We start from the raw sequence: 21,338 nt of genomic DNA, 5'->3' as shown, positions 1-21,338 counted from the left end.
TGTCTGGGCTGGAGCTGCAGGGGTCGAGGGATCCCCCCATTGGAGGGGCTGGTCCCCCGAGCTCAGGAAACCAGTGCTCTGTGGAGACGGAGGCTGTCCTGGCACGTGGGGCAGGGACCAAGCGGGCTAAGATGTGACAGTGTGGCCTTGCTGAGGGGCAGCAGGCAGGGAGAGGTGAGGGCTGCAGCACTCAGCCGCATTTGACCGCGCGGCGGGGTGGCAGTTTAGCATTTATCATTGATTTTGGAGAGATGGAAGCAGACGAGCACTGCGGGGTGGATTTGACGGGGCTGAGGGTGGGTCCAGCGGGACAGTGAAGGGGCCACGGCGAGGGTCAGCAGAGGGTTGTGTGGAGGCCCTGACTGAAGGAAGAGGCAGTGAAGGCAGGCGAGCAGGTGGACGTCAGAACCCTAGGAGGTCAGAGTGGCAGGACTTCGTGACCCCGGCGTGCGTGGGCTTCCTTTGCAGCCTCTTCTCTCAGCCCGGCGCCATCTGTCTCTGTCTCCCTCCAGGGATGTGTTCCCGCAAGGCTTGCCTGATGAGTACGCCTTTGTCACCACCTTCCGGCTCCGGAAGATGTCTCGGAAAGAAGACTGGTATATCTGGCAGGTCATCGACCAGTACGGCATCCCGCAGGTGGGAGCAGCACGCCTTGTCTCAGTGCAGATTTCTTTCTCCTTCTCGTGGGCTTGGCATCAACCACCGTGTTTTCTCCTGGGGTCTCTGTCCTGGGCCCTCTGTCCTGGTCCTGGGAGATGGAGGGTCTGGTGTCCATAGAGGCGCAGGGCAGCTGCAGGGGCTGGCAGACCGCCAGAGGGCTGCACTTCTCCCTGGACGGTCAAGCGCCTGTCAACTGGTGGGGCAGAACGCCCAGTTCCTGTCTCAGGGACCCTCAGCCCAGCCAGGGAGGTGGCAGCCAGTGCTGCTGTCCTATGGCACATGCTCTCTTAGCAGCACGTTCATGATGTAGTGGAGGAAACTGGCTCAGAGTCAGCACGACCTGGGTTCAGACCTCGTGTCTAGTCCTTTCTTGGTGTGGGCTCTGAGACACGTTCACTTTCTTCTTTTTTTTTTTTTAATTTTATTTATTTACACTTTATACAGCAGGTTCTTATTAGTTATCTATTTTATACCCATCAGTGTATACATGTCAATCCCAATCCCCCAATTCATCACACCACAACCCCCCGCCCCCCTACTTTCCCTCCTTGGTGTCCATACGTTTGTTCTCTACGTCTGTGTCTCTATTTCTGCCCTGCAAACCGGTCCATCTGTACCATTTTTCTAGATTCCACATATATGCGTTAATATACGATATTTGTTTTTCTCTTTCTGACTTACTTCACTCTGTATGACAGTCTCTAGGTCCATCCACGTCTCTAAAAATGACCCAATTTCGTTCATTTTTATGGCTGAGTAATATTCCATTGTATATATGTACCATATCTTCTTTATCCGTTCGTCTGTTGATGGGTATTTAGGTTGCTTCCATGACCTGGCTATTGTAAATAGTGCTGCAGTGAATATTGGGGTGCGTGTGTCTTTTTGATTTATGGTTTTCTCTGGTTGTATACCCAGTAGTGGGATTGCTGGGTCATATGGTAGTTCTATTTTTAGTTTTTTAAGGAACCTCCATAATGTTCTCCATAGCAGCTGTATCAATTTACATTCCCACCAACAGTGCAGGAGGGTTCCCTTTTCTCCACACCCTCTCCAGCATTTGTTGTTTGTAGATTTTCTGATGATGCCCATTCTGACCAGTGTGAGGTGATACCTCATTGTAGTTTTGAGTTGCATTTCTGTAATGATTAGTGAGGTTGAGCAGCTTTTCATGTGCCTCTTGGTCATCTGTATGTCTTCTTTGGAGAAATGTCTAATTAGGTCTTCTGCCCATTTTTTAATTGGGTTTTTTTTTTCATATTGAGCTGCATGAGCTGTTTATATATTTTGGAGATTAATCCTTTGTCCATTGATTCGTTTGCAAATACTTTCTCCCATTCTGAGGGTTGTTTTTTCATCTTGTTTATAGTTTCCTTTGCTGTGCAAAAGCTTTTAAGTTTCATTAGGTCCCATTTGTTTATTTTTGTTTTTATTTCCATTACTCTAGGAGGTGGGTCAAAAAGATCTTGCTGTGATTTATGTCAAAGAGTGTTCTTCCTATGTTTTCCTCTAAGCGTTTTATAGTGTCCAGTCTTACATTTAGGTCTTTAATCCATTTTGAGTTTATTTTTGTGTATGGTGTTAGGGAATGTTCTAATTTCATTCTTTTACATGTAGCTGTCCAGTTTTCCCAGCACCACTTATTGAAGAGACTGTCTTTTCTCCATTGTATATCCTTGCCTCTTTTGTCATAGATTTGTTGACCATACGTGCGTGGGTTTATCTCTGGGCTTTCTATCCTGTTCCATTGATCTGTATTTCTGTTTTTGTGCCCGTACCATATTGTCTTGATTACTGTAGCTTTGTAGTATAGTCTGAAGTCAGGGAGTCTGATTCCTCCAGCTCCGTTTTTTTCCCTCAAGATTGCTTTGGCTATTCAAGGTCTTTTGTGTCTCCATACAAATTTTAAGACTTTTTGTTCTAATTCTGTAAAAACTGCCATTGGTGATTTGATAGGGATTGCATTGAATCTGTGGATTGCTTTGGGTATTACAGTCATTTTCACAATATTGATTCTTCCAATCCAAGAACATGGTATATCTCTCCATCTGTTTGTGTCATCTTTGATTTCTTTCATCAGTGTCATATAGTTTTCTGAGTACAGGTCTCTGACCTCCTTAGGTAGGTTTATTCCTAGGTATTTTATTCTTCTTGTTGCAATGGTGAATGGGATTGTTTCCTTAATTTCTCTTTCTGATCTTTCATTGTTAGTGTATAGGAATGCAAGAGATTTCTGTGCATTAATTTTGTATCCTGCAACTTTACCAAGTTCATTGATTAGCTCTAGTAGTTTTCTGGTGACATCTTTAGGATTATCTATGTATAATATGTTATCTGTAAACAGTGACAGTTTTACTTCTCTTCCGATTTGGATTCCTTTTATTTCTTTTTCTTCTCTGGTTGTCGTGGCTAGGACTTCCAAAACTATGTTGAATAATAGTGGTGAGAGTGGACATCCTTGTCTTGTTCCTGATCTTAGAGGAAATGCTTTCAGTTTTTCACCATTGAGAATGATGTTTGCTGTGGGTTTGTCATATATGGCCTTTATTATGTTGAGGTAGGTTCCCTCTATGCCCACTTTCTGGAGAGTTTTTATCATAAATCAGTGTTGAATTTTGTCAAAAGCTTTTTTTGCATCTATTGAGTTGATCATATGGTTTTTATTCTTCAGTTTGTTAATATGGTGTATCACATTGATTTATTTGCGTATATTGAAGAATCCTTGCATCCCTGGCATAAATCCCACTTGATCATGGTGTATGATCCTTTTAATGTGTTGTTGGGTCCTGTTTGCTAGTATTTTGTTGAGGATTTTTGCATCTCAATATTCATCAGTGATATTGGTTGGTAATTTTCTTTTTTTGTAGTATCTTTGGTTTTGGTATCAGATGATGGTGACCTCATAGAATGAGTTTGAGACTGTTCCTTCCTCTGCAGTTTTTTGGAAGAGTTTGAGAAGGATGGGTGTTAGCTCTTCTCTAAATGTTTGATAGAATTCACCTGTGAAGCCATCTGGTCCTGGACTTTTGTTTGCTGGAAGATTTTTAATCACAGTTTCAATTTCATTACTTGTGATTGGTCTGTTCATATTTTCTATTTCTTCCAGGTTCAGTCTTGGACGATTATACCTTTCTAAGAATTTGTCCATTTCTTCCAGGTTGTCCATTTTATTGGCATAGAGTTGCTTGCAGTAGTCTGTTATGATGCTTTGTATTTCTGCAGTGTCCGTTGTAACTTCTCCTTTTTCATTTCTAATTTTATTGATTTGAGTCCTCTCCCTCTTTTTCTTGATGAGTCTGGCTAACAGTTTATCAGTTTTGTTTATCTTCTCGAAGAACCAGCTTTTAGTTTTATTGATCTTTGCTACTGTTTTCTTTGTTTCTATTTCATTTATTTCTGCTCTCATCTTTATGATTTCTTTCCTTCTACTAACTTTGGGTTTTGTTTGTTCTTTCTCTAGTTCCTTTAGGCGTAAGGTTAGATTGTTTATTTGAGATTTTTCTTGTTTCTTGAGGTAGGACTGTATTGCTATAAACTTCCCTCTTAGAACTGCTTTTGCAGCATCCCATAGGTTTTGGATCGTCATGTTTTCATTGTCATTTGTCTCTAGGTATTTTTTTATTTCCTCTATGATTTCTTCAGTGATCTCTTGTTTATTTAGTATTGTTTAGCCTCTGTGTGTTTGTGTTTTTTACATTTTTTTCCCTGTAATTGATTTCTAATCTCATAGCGTTGTGGTTGGAAAAGATGCTTGATATGATTTCAGTTTTCTTAAATTAACTGAGGCTTGCTTTTTGACCCAAGATGTGAACTATCCTGGAGAATGTTCTGTATGCACTTGAGAAGAAAGTGTAATCTGCTGTTTTCGGATGGAATGTCCTATACATATCAATTAAATCTATCTGGTCTGTTGTGCCATTTAAAGCTTGTGTTTCCTTATTAATTTTCTGTCTGGATGATCTGTCCATTGGTGTAAGTGAGGTGTTAAAGTCCCCCACTATTATTGTGTTACCATAGATTTCCTCTTTTAGAGCTGTTAGCAGTTGCCTTATGTATTGAGGTGCTCCTGTGTTGGGTACATATATTTTTATAATTGTTACCTCTTCTTCTTGGATTGATCCCTTGATCATTATGTAGTGTCCTTCCTTGTCTCTTGTAACATTCTTTGTTTTAAAGTCCATTTTATCTGATATGAGTATTACTACTGCAGCTTTCTTTTGATTTCCATTTGCATGGAATATCTTTTTCCATCCCCTCACTTTCAGTCTGAATGTGTCCCTAGGTCTGAAGTGGGTCTCTTGTAGACAACATATAGATGGGTCTTGTTTTTGTATCCATTCAGCAAGCCTGTGTCTTTTGGTTGGAGCATTTAATTCATTCACATTTAAGGTAATTATCGATATGTATGTTCCTATTACCATTTTCTTAATTGTTTTGTTTTTGTTTTTGTAGGTCCTTTTCTTCTCTTGTGTTTCCCACTTAGAGAAGTTCCTTTAGCATTTGTTGTAGAGCTGGTTTGGTGGTGCTGAATTCTCTGCTTTTGCTTGTCTGTAAAGCTTTTGATTTCTACGTTGAGTCTGAATGCGATCCTTGCCGGGTAGAGTAATCTTTCTTGTAGGTTCTTCCCTTTCATCACTTTAAATATATTATGCCACTCCCTTCTGACTTGTAGAGTTTCTGCTGAGAAATCAGCTGTTAACCTTATGTATGTTATTCCCTTGTAGCTTTTAATTTTTGTTTGTCTTTAATTTTTGTCAGTTTGGTTACTATGTGTCTTGGCGTGTTTCTCCTTGGGTTTTATCCTGCCTGGGACTCTCTGCACTTCCTGGACTTGGTGGGCTATTTCCTTTTCCATGTTAGGGAAGTTTTTGACTATAATCTCTTCAGATATCTTCTCAGGTCCCTTCTCTCTCTCTTCTCCTTCTGGGACCCCTATAATGTGAATGTTGGTGTGTTTAATGTTGTCCCCGAGGTCTCTTAGGCTGTCTTCATTTCTTCTCATACTTTTTTCTTTATTCTGTTCTGCGACAGTGAATTCCACCATTCTGTCTTCCAGGTCACTTATCCGTTCTTCTGCCTCAGCTATTCTGCTATTGATTCCTTCTAGTGTATTTTTCATTTCAGTTATTCATTTCAGTTATGTTTTGTTCATCTCTGTTTGTTTGTTCTTTAATTCTTCTAGGTGTTTGTTCTTTAATTCTTCTAGGTCTTTGTTAAACATTTCTTGCATCTTCTGGATCTTTGCCTCCATTCTTTTTCCGAGGTCCTGGATCATCTTCCCTATCATTATTCTGAATTCTTTTTCTGGAAGGTTGCCTATCTCCACTTCATTTAATTGTTTTTCTGGGGTTTTATCTTGTTCTTTCATCTGGTACATAGTCCTCTGCCTTTTCATTTTGTCTGTCTTTCTGTGAATGTGGTTTTTGTTCCATAGGCTACAGGATTGTAATTCTTCTTGCCTCTGCTGTCTGCCCTCTGGTGGATGAGGCTATCTAAGAGGCTTGTGCAAGTTTCCTGATGGGAGGGACTGGTCGTGGGTAGAGCTTGCTGTTGCTTTGGTGGGCAGAGCTCAGTAAAACTTTAATCTGCTTGTCTGCTGATGGGTGGGGCTGGGTTCCCTCCCTGTTGATTGTTTGGCCTGAGGCAACCCAGCACTGGAGCCTACCGGGGCTCTTTGATGGGGCTGATGGCAGACTCCAGGAGGGCTCATGCCAAGGAGTACTTCCCAGAACTTCTGCTGCTGGTGTCCTTGTCCTCACGGTGAGACACAGCCACACCCCCGCCTCTGCAGGAGACCCTCCAACACTAGCAGGTAGGTCTGGGTCAGTCTCCCTTGGGGTCACTGCTCCTTCCCCTGGGTCCCGATGCACACACTACTTTGTGTGTGCCCTCCAAGAGTGGAGTCTCTGTTTCCCCCAGTCCTGTTGAAGTCCTGCAGTCAAATCCCGCTAGCCTTCAAAGTCTGATTCTATGGGAATTCCTCCTCCTGATGCCGGACCTCCAGGTTGGGAAGCCTGACGTGGGGCTCAGAACCTTTATTCCAGTGGGTGGACTTCTGTGGTATAATCGTTCTCCAGTTTGTGAGTCACCCACCCAGCGGTTACGGGATTTGATTTGACTGTGACTGCGCCCCTCCTACCGTCTCACTGCGGCTTCTCCTTTGTCTTTGGATATCTTTGGGTATCTTTTTTGGTGAGTTCCATTGTCTTCCTGTCAATGGTTGTTCAGCAGTTAGTTGTGATTCCGGTGCCCTCGCAAGAGGGAGTGAGCGCACGTCCTTCTCCTCTGCCATCTTGAACCAATCTCCACGTTTGCTTTCTGAGTCTTGATGTTCTTAGCTGGAAAATGGAAAACAGAAAACCTCCCAGGAATGGTTAGTGGAAGCACCATGTGGAATGATGTCTCTAAAGCACCTAGAACGCTGCCTGATGTGTGATACAATTTTTTATGGTAGTCTTTGGTTTTACCTTGAATGGAGCTCTGCAGCTCGTCTTTGCCGATGTCTGGTGCATTCTGGCTCTCAGTCCCTATGAAGGTAGGACCACCTATGAACAGCACGCAGCCGAGTGAGGGAAGACCTATCTCAGACCCACGCCATCAACACCATACACTTACTTGAGATGCAAATCCCGATCTGCTTGTTCTCAGAGTTCATGGACCAACCGTATCTGTCGTTTACCCTTGTCCTCTCTTGAAGAATGAACTGTGTAGAGACATTACTCATCTTCAGCTGGGGGACGCTGACTATATTTTCACTTAGGGTTGAAATAAAATAAAAGCATGCTCAAGCCATTGGACTGCGGTAGCCACACTCATGGGCTCCTCCCTCAGAGGCGACTTCCTCCGTGGCAGTGAACTCACTTCCCATGGTTGAAGCTGGACCCTGACCCCGAGGGCACGTCTTATCCACACTCACACGCGGTCAGTAGGAGCCAAGGACTGTCCCGAGTGCTTCACAAATCTTAACTCAGTCCTAACAACCCTATGGGTAGGTTCTCCTGTCACCGTCTTACAGAGAGGAGACTGATCCACAGCAAGCTTTAGACCTCTGCCCGTGTTTTCATAGGTCGTGAGGGGGAGAGGTGGGATTTGAACCCAGGCAGTCAAGCTCCAAGTCTGTCTTTTGACCACTGTGCCCCGCTGGCTCTGGTCCCCATCCATTAGTCCTGTCGATTGACACTCCCGCAGCATCCCTGGTCAAACTGAGATGCAGAACCATGGTCAGGCTTGACTGCCCAGTGGCCTGATTTCCTGAGTGTGGGAGGCCGACTGGAGGAGGTGAGACTCTTCTCCAGAGAGCAGGCAGCTTGTCGTGACCCTCACCCACCTCCACTGCAGACGCGCACGTCTCCAGTCTCCCGGGGTCCTGTGCCGTGGGCCTGGGCACCTGCCACGGCAGTCCTATGGGGCGAGCCCACACCACCCCTCAGTCTGGGTCCTCTTCCTCCATGGCGTTTGCAGGGCCGTGTCGGCCTCCTCCCCTCCTTCTGCCGGAATGAGCCCTGGGCTGGAATCCTACAGAGCCTGCCTTTTCAGAGAGGCACCTGGCTGTCCCATTGCACCGGACAAGCTTTGGGGCGTGCCCGTCACTGAAAATGACGTGGAGGCCGCCCCACGCCTCGGGGAAGTCCTGACTGGACACAGGAGAAAGGGACAGAGGCCACGTAGAAGATGGCCTGTGAGCAGACTGGTGTGAGCCACCTTCTCACGTGCTCTTTGTCCCGTAGCCCTGTAATAACAGGATCTAGATTTTTACATCCATGACCCCACAGAGAATTCACAACCACCCTGACCGTTGGCATTTTCCCCGTGTGTCATTTGGAGAAACTGAGGGGCACTCATTCCAGCTCTGATAAAGGGCCAGGAGGAGGCTAGTCCTGGAGCAGGGTGGAGGGGTAGAGGTGACACTCGGAACAGGGTGGAGGCCAGTGCAGGGACTGGAGAGTAGGCTCTGCGAGGTGGGCAGGCCTGGCACAGGGAGCCTGGGAGACCGATGTGGTCCTCCTGGCAAAGGGTGATACTGAGACCAAGTAGTCATAGGGAACTGGGGAGAAATGATGGGATTCTGGATATGTAGTTTGAAAATAGAACCAACAGGGTTTGCTGATGGATCTGAGCCATGGAGTGCCCTCCTGAGGCCCCCCCAGCTTGGACTCGGGCCTGCCGGGCCTTCCTCTGCTCTGTATGGTGCTGGGAGAAATAGAAACATTGGAGAAAAACCCATGTCCTCATGAAGCTCCCCAGGTGGCTCAGGGGTACAGGGCTCAAACAGGTGAAACTAATTTCAAGAAAGAGACCAGGTTTAATCATGATTATTAGATTATGCTTACGAGAAGTTTCAGGTTATTAGTCAGGGGTTCATAGTTTTGTTTTTCATCCTAACCGTAACATACCAGCAGACAATGCAGTTAAAAATAAATTTTAGGTTCCCCTTGGCTGTGCTGAAGCCATGTGGAGACCCGAGACAGAGAAACCAGAACACCTGGGTGGTGTCATAAACACTGTGGCTGGTTTCCTGCAGGGCAGTGGGCTCCTTCCTTTAACCTCGGGGCTCTCATTCATTCATTCATTCATTCATTCCCTTTCTGTTGAGTCCTACTATATGGCATGTGTTGTCCTAGCCACTGGGGTTAAAGAGATGAGCAGTAGAGACAGGGTGCCTGCTTAAAAGGATGGGGTGGGGCAGGCAAGAAACGGGTGGATGAAATAAATGACCCAAAATGCTTTCATACACTGACCCGAAATGCTATGAAAAAATAAATAAATCCACATGCCTGAGGATGTGAGAGCAAATGACCAGGTTAGAATCCAGTTACACGTGTGTGTCAGAGAAGGCTTCACTGCGGTGATGTCTTTGAACTTGCTTCATTTATTATAGATAATATTTAGAACAGTGCCTGATGTGTAAGTGTTTTACATATCTATAAATTCATTTAATTCTCATAACAACTCTATCAAGTAGGCACTATCGTCAGTGCCATTTTACAAATGAGGAAACAGCACAGAGGGGTTAAAAAACCTGCCCGAGGTCACACAGCTTAAAAGTGACTTGCCAGTTTGGGTGTGGGCAAGCAATAGACAACCCAAATTGTTGAAGAGTGTTTTAGTAAAGTGTCTCAGGGTAAGGGAGCTGATGAGGTTAAGGGTCAGGGTTAAGGAAACCAATGAAAGATATCGTGGTGTCCTGGGATTAGCAACAGCAGAAAGCTCCTGCCCAGGGCCTGGATGGCCTGGGCAGGGAGAGGGTGGTGGTTAGCGGAGACGTTGTGTTCTGGAGTCGTGGAGGAGGGAGAGCTCCCAAAGGGCCCTGGCACGTGGAGGAACATGGCCATCTGGAGCCGCAGGGAAGCTGGGAGGGCAGGAGAGTCAATACCAGACCCCTCTCTCTTCCTGCTCTTGGATTTCCACTCCCGTGGGCCAGACTAACTGGAAGCCAAAGGGCATCGGAGCCCAGGTCAAGAAGTCAAAGGTCAGAGTCTGGGAGTCCAGATCCAGGTAGAGAGAGGTGGAGCGTGGATATCAGGGCAGATGGAGACTAACCCCATGGAGACTGGACAAGAATATGCCCATCCATCCATTCGCTCAGTGAATACCTATTTTCTATGCCACGTTATGTCCCCCACCTCCGTGCGCTGAGGGAGTATTGATCTTGCCCACTCCTGCACTCCTGGCACCTAGCAGGTTGCTTGCCTGTCACAGAGGATGTTCAGTGAGTATCGTGCAAGGGATGAAAAAATAAGCACATGGATGAGCATACATTCATTCATTACTTCATTCATTTTTTTAAAAAATTTATTTATTTAATTTATTTTACTTTTTGGCTGCGTTGGGTCTTCACTGCCGCGTGCAGGCTTTCTCTAGTTGCGGCGAGCGGGGGCTACTCTTCGTTGCGGTGCACGGGCTTCTCATTGCGGTGGCTTCTCTTGTTGCGAAGCACAGGCTCTAGGCGTGCGGGCTTCAGTAGTTGTGGCACAGGGACTCAGTAGTTGTGGCTCACAGGCACTAGAGCACAGGCTCAGTAGTTGCGGCGCACGGGCTTAGTTGCTCCGCGGCATGTGGGATCTTCCCGGACCAGGACTCAAACCCGTGTCCCCTGCATTGGCAGGCGGATTCTTAACCACTGCACCACCAGGGAAGCCCCTCATTCATTCTTAAAACGCAGAGGAAAGTAAAACTTTCTTCCAGAGTTTTCAAGACATTTTGCAAAGGGCTGGAGGGTAATCCAGTGAACAAGACAGCCAAGGTCCCTGCCACCGAATTGCTTTATTCTACCAGGGCTTCAATTTTATCTTCCAGGTGAGAGAGAGTTTGGGTTAGTGGATGGGGTCTCAGACTGGCACCTGGTATCTAGACACAGACGGATTCTGTTTTGCCGCCTGCGGTTTTAAAAGAAGCTGAAACCAGTCAGGGTTTCTGGTCGGTCTCACAGATCAAGCCCCTCCTCACCAGTCCCCTTGTAGTTTCACAAAGGTGCTCTTACCTGCATGGCCCCTCGGGTACTTGAGATTTTGACCCCTGGATTAACGTGTGAGCTCAGATCTTCCATTTAATACAGGGTTTAGAACAGCCTGTAAGGTAGATGTCGGTAACACCACTGTAGTGAGGAGGACACCAGGGCTTAGGGATGGGAAGTGATTTGCCCAAGGCTGACCAGCTGGTGAGGGTCACGGCCAGGATCTGACTCAGGTTTATCGGGTCTGACTCTGCGATCTCCCCTCCCCAGTTGCCCTCTCCTCCCTTGGTCCCATGCAGCTCAAGGGGCCTCTGGTCCTCTCCTCCCCAGGTGTCCATCCGGCTGGACGGCGAGAACAAGGCCGTGGAGTACAACGCTGTGGGTGCCATGACGGATGCCGTCAGGGTGGTCTTCCGAGGTCCGCGGGTCCATGACCTTTTCAACCGGGACTGGCACAAGTTGGCCCTGAGCATCCAGGCCCAGAACGTCTCCCTGTACATAGACTGTGCGCTGGTGCAGACACTGCCCATCGAGGAGAGGGAGAACATCGACATCCAGGGGAAGACCGTGATCGGCAAGCGCCTCTATGACAGCGTGCCCATCGACGTGAGTACTGGCGGGCCTTCCGCAGCCCAGGTCCTGGGCTCACCAGGGAGAAGCCTCAGGAGCCAGGTGCTCCTGACGTCCCCTACACCTGCCTGTGTCATTTATCAAGCCGTCACCTCGCACTGTCTTAGGAGGGAGGACCCTGACTCAGAAAACTGCCATATCACCATCACTCATTCATTTAATTATTTAGCCACTTAATCATTTACCATATATATATTGAGCACCTACTGTGTGCCAGGCACTGTGCTTTGCACTGGGGACACGGGACATATATCTACATGTATATGTAGACAAATTGATGGGCAGAGAAATTAGTTACACAGTTCCCTGTAAATTTAGACTCTTTTCCCTTCTTCTCTGATTGTAAAAAAATTGGAAAATATAGGAAAGTATATGGAAAATAAGTAAAAATCATCCTCATTTCACCAACCAGGGATATTAACTGGGGAAGACTCAGTGGCTGGTAATAGCTGTCCTTCCATCACCATTCCATCCATCAGCGTTCTTTCCTTCTTTATCCTTTCTTTTTCCTCCTTAATTCTTTTTTCTTTTTTTTCACTTTCCTTTAATGTATCTTTCTTTCCTCTACAAATGCATTCCCACATCTATATACACAGACACACACACCATGAATATGCGCACACGTAGCACATGTACACTTATGTGCTGTCTTCAAACTGAAGTCAGCTTGATCCTTCCGACTGGGAGCGTCCCCTGCTTCTCGAGAAGTAACCAAATCATGATCTGGGATAGCTCTTTCCAAAACCATTTCGTTTATTATTTACACATATATGTATTTCTGTTATCAAATATAGGATTGTTGGATGTGTGCTGGGTATTTTGAAATTTATGTAAATAATGTACAGCACGTATAGTCACGTCTTGCTTTTTGTCTCTCAAAATTATGTGTCTAAGCTTTTATTTCTTTTAGCTGCTGCATAATACTTCATTTTATTGTGCATTTTGCTTATTTGTTCTCCTGTTAGTGAATATTTAGATTGTTTTGATGTTTCACCATCATAACCAGCAAGTCTTGGGTCTTGAACGTGCTGGCACATCTCCAGATGTGCTTTCCTCATGAAGAAAATAGGGTAACACGTGCCTTTGAGGCTGGAGATATATACCAGTTGGGAGAGTTTCTCTGGGGCATTCAATGATTAGATTGTAGGGTAAACAATTTTTGACTTTCCAGCATATTTTAACTTCTCAACAAAGTGACAGAACATTTATGTGTCTACCAGCAATGTATGAAAGACCCATTTTCTTAGATCCTCACCAACACATTGATAGACTTTTTTTTTTAACGTTTTTGTTGTTGTTTTGCTAATCTGATGGGCATACGATGGTATTTTGTTGTGGTTCTGTCTGCAGTTCCCTGATTGCCACTGAGCTCAGAAATACTTCTGTGTGTTTCTTGATCGCCTACTTGATTTCCACTTTGGTGAATGCCAGTTCATAGCATCTGCCTGTTTTTACAATGATGCTGTTTTTCTTTCTTTTTTTTTTTAGATTTTTTTTTTTTAATGTGGACCATTTTTTTTAAAGTCTTTACTGAATTTGTTACAGTATTGCTTCCGTTTTATGTTTTGGTTTTTTGGCCAAAAACCCAAACCCCCTGGCTCCATCGAACCTGCACCCCCTGCATTGGAAGGTGAAGTCTTAACCACTGGACCACCAGGGAAGTCCCGATGCTGTTTTTCTTTTCTTAATTATTTCTAGATAATCCTTATATACTCTGGATACTAATTGCATAGTTATTATATAATATATTTAGTATATGTGTTGCAAATATTGTTTCCTGATCTGTCAAGGACAAACCATAAACTAAAAAAAATGAGTAAGTTTGACTACATCAAGATTCAAGAAATGGTATTATGATATTGCAGGTTTTCAGTAAGAGGTAGTCATCATCAGGAACATGGTCACCACCGTCACCATTACGCTATCTTGGTGGTACTGGGATCTTTTCTAAGCAGGAAAGTGATTAGATTCCACACCCTCTAAGGCACCCATCTGTGTTATATAGCTGAGTGCTAAGCAGGGGATCAGGGATCAGACTTGGGTTCCTTGTAAACACCGTCTCTCACCACACACTTAGCCCTGGTAGGAGAAGTGGTCATCGCCCCACCTACACCCCCCAGGCCAGACACAGCACTGCCCACACCAAGCAGCTATCCACACCCCAGGAGCAGCCCTCAGCCAAGGGCTGGTGGCAGTTGGGGTATCAATACCCCGGCTCCCACACCTCTCAGCACCCTAAGTTGCATTTTATCCATTGGCTCCCTCAGAGCTCCCCGGCAGGTTTAAATTGCACTTGCCCACAGTGTTAGTGTCCTTGATAATAACCCTTTGCTGACTAACTCATTTCCCAACTCTGGTACTAGTACTTCCCAAATAAATAAACAAAACAAACTTACTACTTTCACTTGAATAAAGGTGTCTGGGTCTGCTAAACCAAACGAAACTAAAACATCTGGGCCAGTGACTGCAGCTGTCTGTGCCTCTGTTTTCTCTTCTGTAGGATGGAGACCATGACTCACCCCTGTCGATGTGGTTGTGAGGACTGGGTGCGATAACTAATGCATAGAGAGCAGCTAATGGTGCCTGGCACGTGGGGAGTTCTCAGGCCTGTTAAAGGCAATAGAGCCCAGTGATTAGGAAGGTGGGCTCTGGAGCCAGCCTGCCTGGGTTCAGATCCTTGTTCTGTGTCTGTGTGTCCTTGGAAATGTCATTTACATGTCAAACCCTCAGGTTTTGTTGTGGTGGTGGTTTTGTAACCAGGATTGCACTGCAGCTTGTGTGCATGAGTGTAGTTAACGCTGGTTGCTAAAATACTGAAATAGTCTCATGCTGGTTGGTAAATAGCAGCTGCCCAAGCCCCCCACACACACCCAGTACCCTGTCTCCATCTCAGCTGCTGGCGCTTATCCTTCCCTGGGGCGCCCCAGGTGGCCCATTCTCTAGCAAGTGAAGGGTAAGGAAGGGCCTGAAGCAGGCAGCGTCAGGGCCCTTCTGATTGCAGGGCCTGTGCTTACTGGTTGTTAAAGATGCTGAGTATCTCCCTGACTCTAACGGGATGATGGCCACCCTGCAAGCAGTGATGGCACCCGGTGACATGGAGGCTGTGAGGATGGGACGGAGTGATCCTCGTCAGGAGCTCAGCACAGTGTCGGCACATGTTAAGCCTGTGAAGAGTATCAGCTATTCGGAAAGTGAGGGTGAAGAGGTGGCCAGTGCTTCAGAGATCATACGGTCTAGGGGTGGGCCGAGGGCACAGGTGCCCACGCAGGCATCACTGGGGCTGCTGTGCTCTGGGCTCCTCTGCAGAGCCCCGTGACCTGGCCCTTTCCCCCCCCACTCCTCCTCCTGCAGGTCCCCCTGATGCGGAGCTCGGCCCCTCTCACCTGCTCTCTGCAGCTTCTGTGCCGAGTCTTCTTCTGACCTTGGTCTGGACCCGCCACGGGTCATTTTGTTCTGGTTTGCTGAGCATCCGGTGGATTGCATGCTCTGTGCCTTGGAGTCTCAGTTATTGTGTGGAAGCGATGTTCCCCTGAAACTTTTTCCAGGAAGACAACGTGGGCTTAGACAGTCAAGTGCCTGCACCTGGGGGCATGTAGAACGGAGGCGAGTTGAGTGCAGGGGCTTCACAGTTCGGGATAGAGGGTTTTCCTGGGAGGGCGACTCACCAGACCTGGCCTTGTTTTGGGTGAATTAATGCACAGAGATCAGCTCATCCTGAGCTGGGGGTGACCTCTGAGAAACTGGCTGGGGGGAGGGAGGGGATGAATGAGTGCAGGGCAGGGGATCTGAGTGTCTGCTCTGTGGTCAGCCAGGCTCATGGGCTGGGTGACCTTGGCAAGGGCGGAGCCTGGGAGTTTCAGTCTCCTGTCTGTGAAATGTTACTGCTTAGAGGAAATTTATTATTAAGAGGATTAAGAGATATAGGAAGAGTAAAACATTTCAAATAGCCCATATGCACAATAAGTACTTAATAAATGTTAGTAAGTAGTATTACTATTGTACTTTAGTTATGCATATTTAATTATAGAATAACACTGTTCATTATATTAATTATATGCACACCTACTGTGGTCCAGGTACTAAAAATAGAACCTAATTTGATTCTCATAACACCCGTGAAATTTGTAGACTGTTCCTATTTTTAAATAAGCTTTGGTTCAGTGAGGCTAAATTAATTCACTCAATAAACACATATTTCATTTTATTCTTTATTGAGGCCTAATCATATATAGTGAAATGCACAGATCTTAAGTACGTATTTTGATGAGTTCTGTCACATGTATATGCCAGGGATGGAAAGCGGTAAATGCGCACCGGCTGCCCCAAACCTGCGGCCTGGCCCTTCCGGTCCGTGTGGGCAGCGTCCGTGGGGCTCATGCCAGTGCCTCGTGTTGTGCTGTGGGGTTCATGTGATCAAGCGGGTGCTGCCTGAGTGTCCCGGGTGGATAGGAGCGCCCCAGTGGGTGGTGACTGCTCTTTCCGTCTTGTGTCTCAACACTATGTTTAATGAATAGAGAAAGACTTTAAGACTCTGACTTTAAGCCACTTATGGTCTCATATAAAAGGAAAGGATCACACTGAGATCTTTTCAGTCTCTTTGAATTACTTTTTTGATAACAGTAAGCATCAGGTATTACGGGACCCAGAGGAAAGGCATCCGACCTAGACGAACAGGGTAGGCGGATGGGGGAAGACAGGAGGGGGTGGGCAGGGGTGGCTTCCTGGAGGCAAGTGACTTCTGGGATGAGCCTGGAAGGATGAATTGGATTTGTCTGTGCGCACGCAAGATGGGAGGTGGCGGGAGCTGAAGCACGGTGGGGGGGTGGGGGGGGCGGGGCAGGAGGCAGGGCCAGGCCTTTCTAGTGCACAGGGCCTGGGCTCCACCTGTAGGTGAAGGGGCAGCAAAGGTTGAGGAGGGTGGGGAGAGCTCAGGGCTGTACTGGAGGACGTTCCCTGGGGCTGCAGAGAGCAGGGTGGATGGAAGGAGAAGGCGGGTGAGCCCTGTTAGGGAAGGAGGTGAGAGGCCAGGGCCTGGGCTGGGAAAGGGGGCAGGGCTGGGGGCTGGCCTGGGGATCCTGGCTCCCGGGTGACTCTCTGCTGAGGAACGTGCAAGAGAAATGGCCAGGGAAGTCAATGGGCATCTAGGCTGATGGGCAGGGAGCCCGTCTCCGAGCTGCGGGGAGAGGAGACTCAAACCCTTGGGGCCCGGGGCCGGGAAGGGGTGCTCCTGGGCTCTGGGGGTCAAGCTGGTCTGGGACCTGCCATGCTGGGACCCCTCCCACGTGACTCCCCGGAGGCCCTGCCAGCCTTCCCTCCGTTTCCCGCTCCTGTGTCCCAGGCCTGCCCAGCTCCAAATCCCAGGGGATGGAGCTGGTCGCTGAGAAGCCATAACCCCTCTCAGGAACCAGAGAGATTAATTTCTGATGCCCTCCAGCACTCTGGGTTCATTGCGTGGCTGGTTCTCGCGCTCGGGACCAGCCCCCACTCTCTCGCTTTGAGCAGCACAGACCCAGAGCGGCGCCCCTTCCACTGCTCAGTGCCCTGGAGCTGGTGGGCTGCCTGCTTCGCTGCTCTGCACCAGCCCCAAAGCCGCAATTCAGTTTTGGGTAAAGAAGAGTCCTCCAGAGACAAGAGCATTCAGGCTCGACTGGGCAGAAGGGGGCTGGGGCCGCGTTTGCCCTCCTTCCGCCCCGGTAGTGGCGGGGGGCAGGCGCAGAGCCCACCCAGAGTCTGAGCAGGGGGCGCCGGTGGGTGTCAGAGCCGCAGGCGCCAACCAGCGCCTTGCTCTGTGCCACCCACCGTGTTCCCAGAAGTTCTCACGGGCTGACTAGTTCCTCCACGTTGCAGGCTGTGACCTCACTCACCGCACTGTCCCCATTCTGTAAGGACGTTCAGCACAGAGACTGACTCACTCACTCAAAGTGGCAGAACTAGCAGACGGGGATGCAGACCTCACCGTCTGCTTGGAAGTTCTGCCCGTACTGTGAGTCTGGGCCTCCAGGTCCTGTCCCGCGCTGCCTCTCAGATTCGATGGTCACATTGGGCCCTTAACTGGGCCCTTTTAACCCACAGTGTGGAGTCTGGGGTCTGGGCTGGCTCCCACTCTCTCCTCCTCTGGCCCGTTGCCATTAGCTGAGGGTCCACGTTGTACCCAGTGCCAGGGAATCCCAGAACCTGACGTTTGTCAGAGGAATACTGTGCCCCCTTCCTGTTTCGTGCTGGGTTTCTAGATTAAAAATGAATCCTGATGAACTACACGGAGGGAGGATCAATGAACCCTGCACCCCTTCGTAAACCTTCCAGAAGCGTAGGCTGGGGCACTTGTGACCACGTAGCTCAGGCTTGAACACGGTGGGGAGAGACCACGGCACCCTGCAGCTCCACCTGCCATGGACGCCTGTGTCTGGCCTCACCTGGTCTTCACGGTGCCCTAGGAGTCATGGCAGCATCTCCATCTGACAGAAGAGGAGACCGAGGCTCAGGGCATTGGGTGCCTTGACCAGCTGCTCTGAGAGAAGAGCAGGGCTGAGGCTCAGACCCGGGCCCAGCTGATCTCAGATCCTAAGCTCTCTGCACCCTGATTGGTTTCCACACTGTAGCCAGGAAAGGGTCACCAAGCTGCATATGGTGGACACGGAGGGAAACTGGGGCTGGAGAGAGGACCCTGCAGTAGTTCAGCCTGGAATTGCTGAGGGTGTAAACGGGAGCAGAGATCCCAGGGGGTGGGGGCAGAGGGGCATCAGGAGGTGGGCTCCCTGACATGGTGGAGGGAGGGGAGAGGGAAGAAGGTGGGACAGGGAATGGTGGGATTCCAGGCAGTTGGAAGGGACCCCTCCTGGCTCCCAGGCCCTGCCGCCCACCGTGAGTGCACCTGTGCAGGCCCCAGGCCACCTGTGCTCCTCCCTGACCCTGACCTTGCCTTCTCCACCTCTGTCCCTGCGGCCTTGCCAGACAGACCCAGTCGCTGAGCATGTACGCTTGCTAATGTAGAAAGCAGGACCCTCTCTTTAAAATAGGCCTTGTTCCAAAGCGTGATTTTGTGTTTTGTCATTTTCTCCTGTCTGTGGGCTGGTGTCTCTACAGGAAATACAACAGACAGACAACTGGAATTGTTACTGTTTCTGCTGAGTCGAGTCTGTGGGGTGAGGGCTTACACCTGCCGGGGCCTGTCCCAAAGCCAGGAGAGTGAGGTCAAGCTGCCTGGCCAGCTTGCTCAGGGCCTTCGAATGCAGCACAGACCGCAGAAGGGCACAGGGGAGGTGCAAGGCTGGGAGCATTCAACATTGGTGTTAATAAAATAAGCATCCGTTGATTTAGCTCAATTTCCATTCGATAAATGTTTGTCCATGCGTGGTGCATGCATGTATCCACTGAACCATTCATTCTATGCCTCGGGACATCTGCTATGTCAGGAAGTGCTCTGGGGCTGGGGGTACAGAGAAACACAAGAGATAGGAGAGGCCTGCCTCACAGAACTGCTGTTCTAATCGGAGAAACACAGTTTAAAAAGTAAACTGAGAAATGCACACAAAGGAGGCATTGTAGTCATTGCTTTTATGAGGATGTACAGGATGACAAGTGACAGGGAGGGCCTGGGCTCTGATGGGTGGTTACAGAGGTGAAAGGTGAGAGGAGCCAGCCTTGTGAGGAGCAGGAGGGAAAAGCAGCTGGGAAAAGAGAGCTCAGTGTGTTTGAGGGCTGTGGGTCAGGATGGGGAGCCCAGGGGGAAGATGGACACACAAATGTATAATTACCATGCAGGCTGGTATATTCAGTATTAGCTGTATGTACAAGGAGCCAAGTGGTGGAGAAGAGACCCCGTGAACTCTTCTTGACAGTAGAGGATGTGTATCAGTTATCAGTTGCTGCATAACAAATATCCCCCCCACCCCTGCCCAAAAAAGAGGGATGAAAACAACAAACACTTATTGTCTCATAGTTTCTGTGGTTCAGGAATCTGGGAGGGGCTGAGCTGGGTGGGTCTTGCTCAGAGTTTCTCATAACGTTGCTGTCAAGCTGTTGGCTATTGCTGTGATCTTGAAGTTAGAACAGGGCTGAAAGACCACCTCCAAGCTCATGCAGGTGGTTGCTGGCAGCCTCCCGTGGGCTGTTGGACCGAGGGCCTCAGTTCCTTGCTGTTGGATTGCTGACAGCGGCCCTGGTTCCTCCCTATGTGGGCTTCTCCGTGGGGCAGCTCCCTGCGTGCCAGCTGATGACCCCCAGGCTGCGTGATGTGAGAGAGAGAGAGAGACCGTGTGCGCACACACAAAGAAGCCAGTCTTTCTATAACTGATCTTGAAGTGACACGCCATCACTTCTGCCATGTTCTGTTCCTTAGAAGCCAGTGACCAGGTCCCTCCTACACTTGGGGGTGTGGAGGGGAATGAAGCTCCACCTCTTGGAGGAGCATCAAAAGATCTGTGGGTGTATTTTTACAACAACTCCTGAGGGGATGCCTCAGCGTGGTTGCTAGTTTTCAGGGGTTTTCCTAGAAGAGAGACCACGTGCAGAGGCATGGACGTGACAATCCGTGGTTTCATTTGCTGTGCAAAAGCATATAAGTTTAATTACGTCCCATTTGTTTATTTTTGCTTTTATTTGATAGAAGCAAATTTTTAATATAAAAAAGTTCACTTAAGCCACCACATGGACATGAGAGAGTTGAAAACAGGGATACTCTGAACCTTTGGAGACTGCTGGTGGCAGCACCATGGCAGGGGCTTTAGTGAATGCAGTGGCCACGGATTGTGGACGGGAGGAGGCGTGTGAGAGGCTTGAGCTGTAGCACATTCAGAGCAGGAGAAAACGCTGCCCCCAGTCTGTGCTGAGTCACCTTGCGCTTGGGGCTCGCACTTTTGGAGGGAGAGGGACGGGATGTCTGTAGATGAGACTTAGGCTCCCTCTGAAGTTCAGCTCAGGGTCAGACCACACAGGACCCTGAGGAGGAAGTGGGCCTGATCCCTGAGCAGGGCCTACCTGAAACCAGGGAGGATCTGGGTTCCAAAGCCCCCAAAACTCACTCTCTGTCCTCGCTTTCCCTCCCAGTTTGACCTACAGCGGATCGTGATTTACTGTGACTCCCGACACTCGGAACTGGAGACGTGCTGTGACATCCCCTCGGGCCCGGTGAGCAGAGACTCTGCATGGAGGGGTTGGTGGGGGGGGGGGGGAATGGGTCCTTGGCTTCCCGAGGGAGGGGACGTCCTGGGCCCCGGGGTGGGATCAGGGGACACCCGCCATCACAGTGCGCCCTGGGAGGGAGCCCGGTGGTCATCGCTAGGGTTCCATTTCCTGGTCTGGCGGGCGTGGGTTGGGGGAGCGGGTCATGCAGGTCTGTCCCAGCCTTGGTCTACAGCCCCCGGGGCTGCAGCTGAGCGATGAGGCCCAGCTCTGGGGAGCACGGGGCAGAGGCTGGCAGGAGGGAATGGCATCCCTGCTGCCAGCGCTCAGAGTGGGGAGGCCGCCATGCTCTGCGCTGCTCAGCAAGACAGGAGGAGGCAACACGGGGTCAGGAACGGCGGGCAGAGGCTCCTGGGCCCCCGGCGCAGTTCTGCCTCTCCCAGGGCCTCCCCACCTCCGCCTCGGTCCAGGTCCC

The 21,338-nt window shown here is 48.8% G+C and overlaps 1 protein-coding gene across 1 annotated transcript in view; it reads left to right on the top strand.

The window, feature by feature from the left end:
* COL22A1 (collagen type XXII alpha 1 chain) overlaps nt 1-21,338 on the top strand; it is a 247,984-nt gene that overhangs the window by 44,857 nt on the left and 181,789 nt on the right. The window contains exons 5-7 of the mRNA XM_061171582.1: nt 513-636; nt 11,444-11,719; nt 20,789-20,869. Of these exons, the coding sequence (XP_061027565.1) occupies nt 513-636; nt 11,444-11,719; nt 20,789-20,869 (481 nt within the window). The remainder of the gene's footprint in view (nt 1-512; nt 637-11,443; nt 11,720-20,788; nt 20,870-21,338) is intronic.

The sequence above is a fragment of the Eubalaena glacialis genome, chromosome 17 (assembly GCF_028564815.1).
Source record: "Eubalaena glacialis isolate mEubGla1 chromosome 17, mEubGla1.1.hap2.+ XY, whole genome shotgun sequence".
NCBI lineage: Eukaryota > Metazoa > Chordata > Mammalia > Artiodactyla > Balaenidae > Eubalaena > Eubalaena glacialis.
Note: the sequence above shows the minus strand (reverse complement) of the source record. Positions and strands in the feature narration are given on the sequence as shown.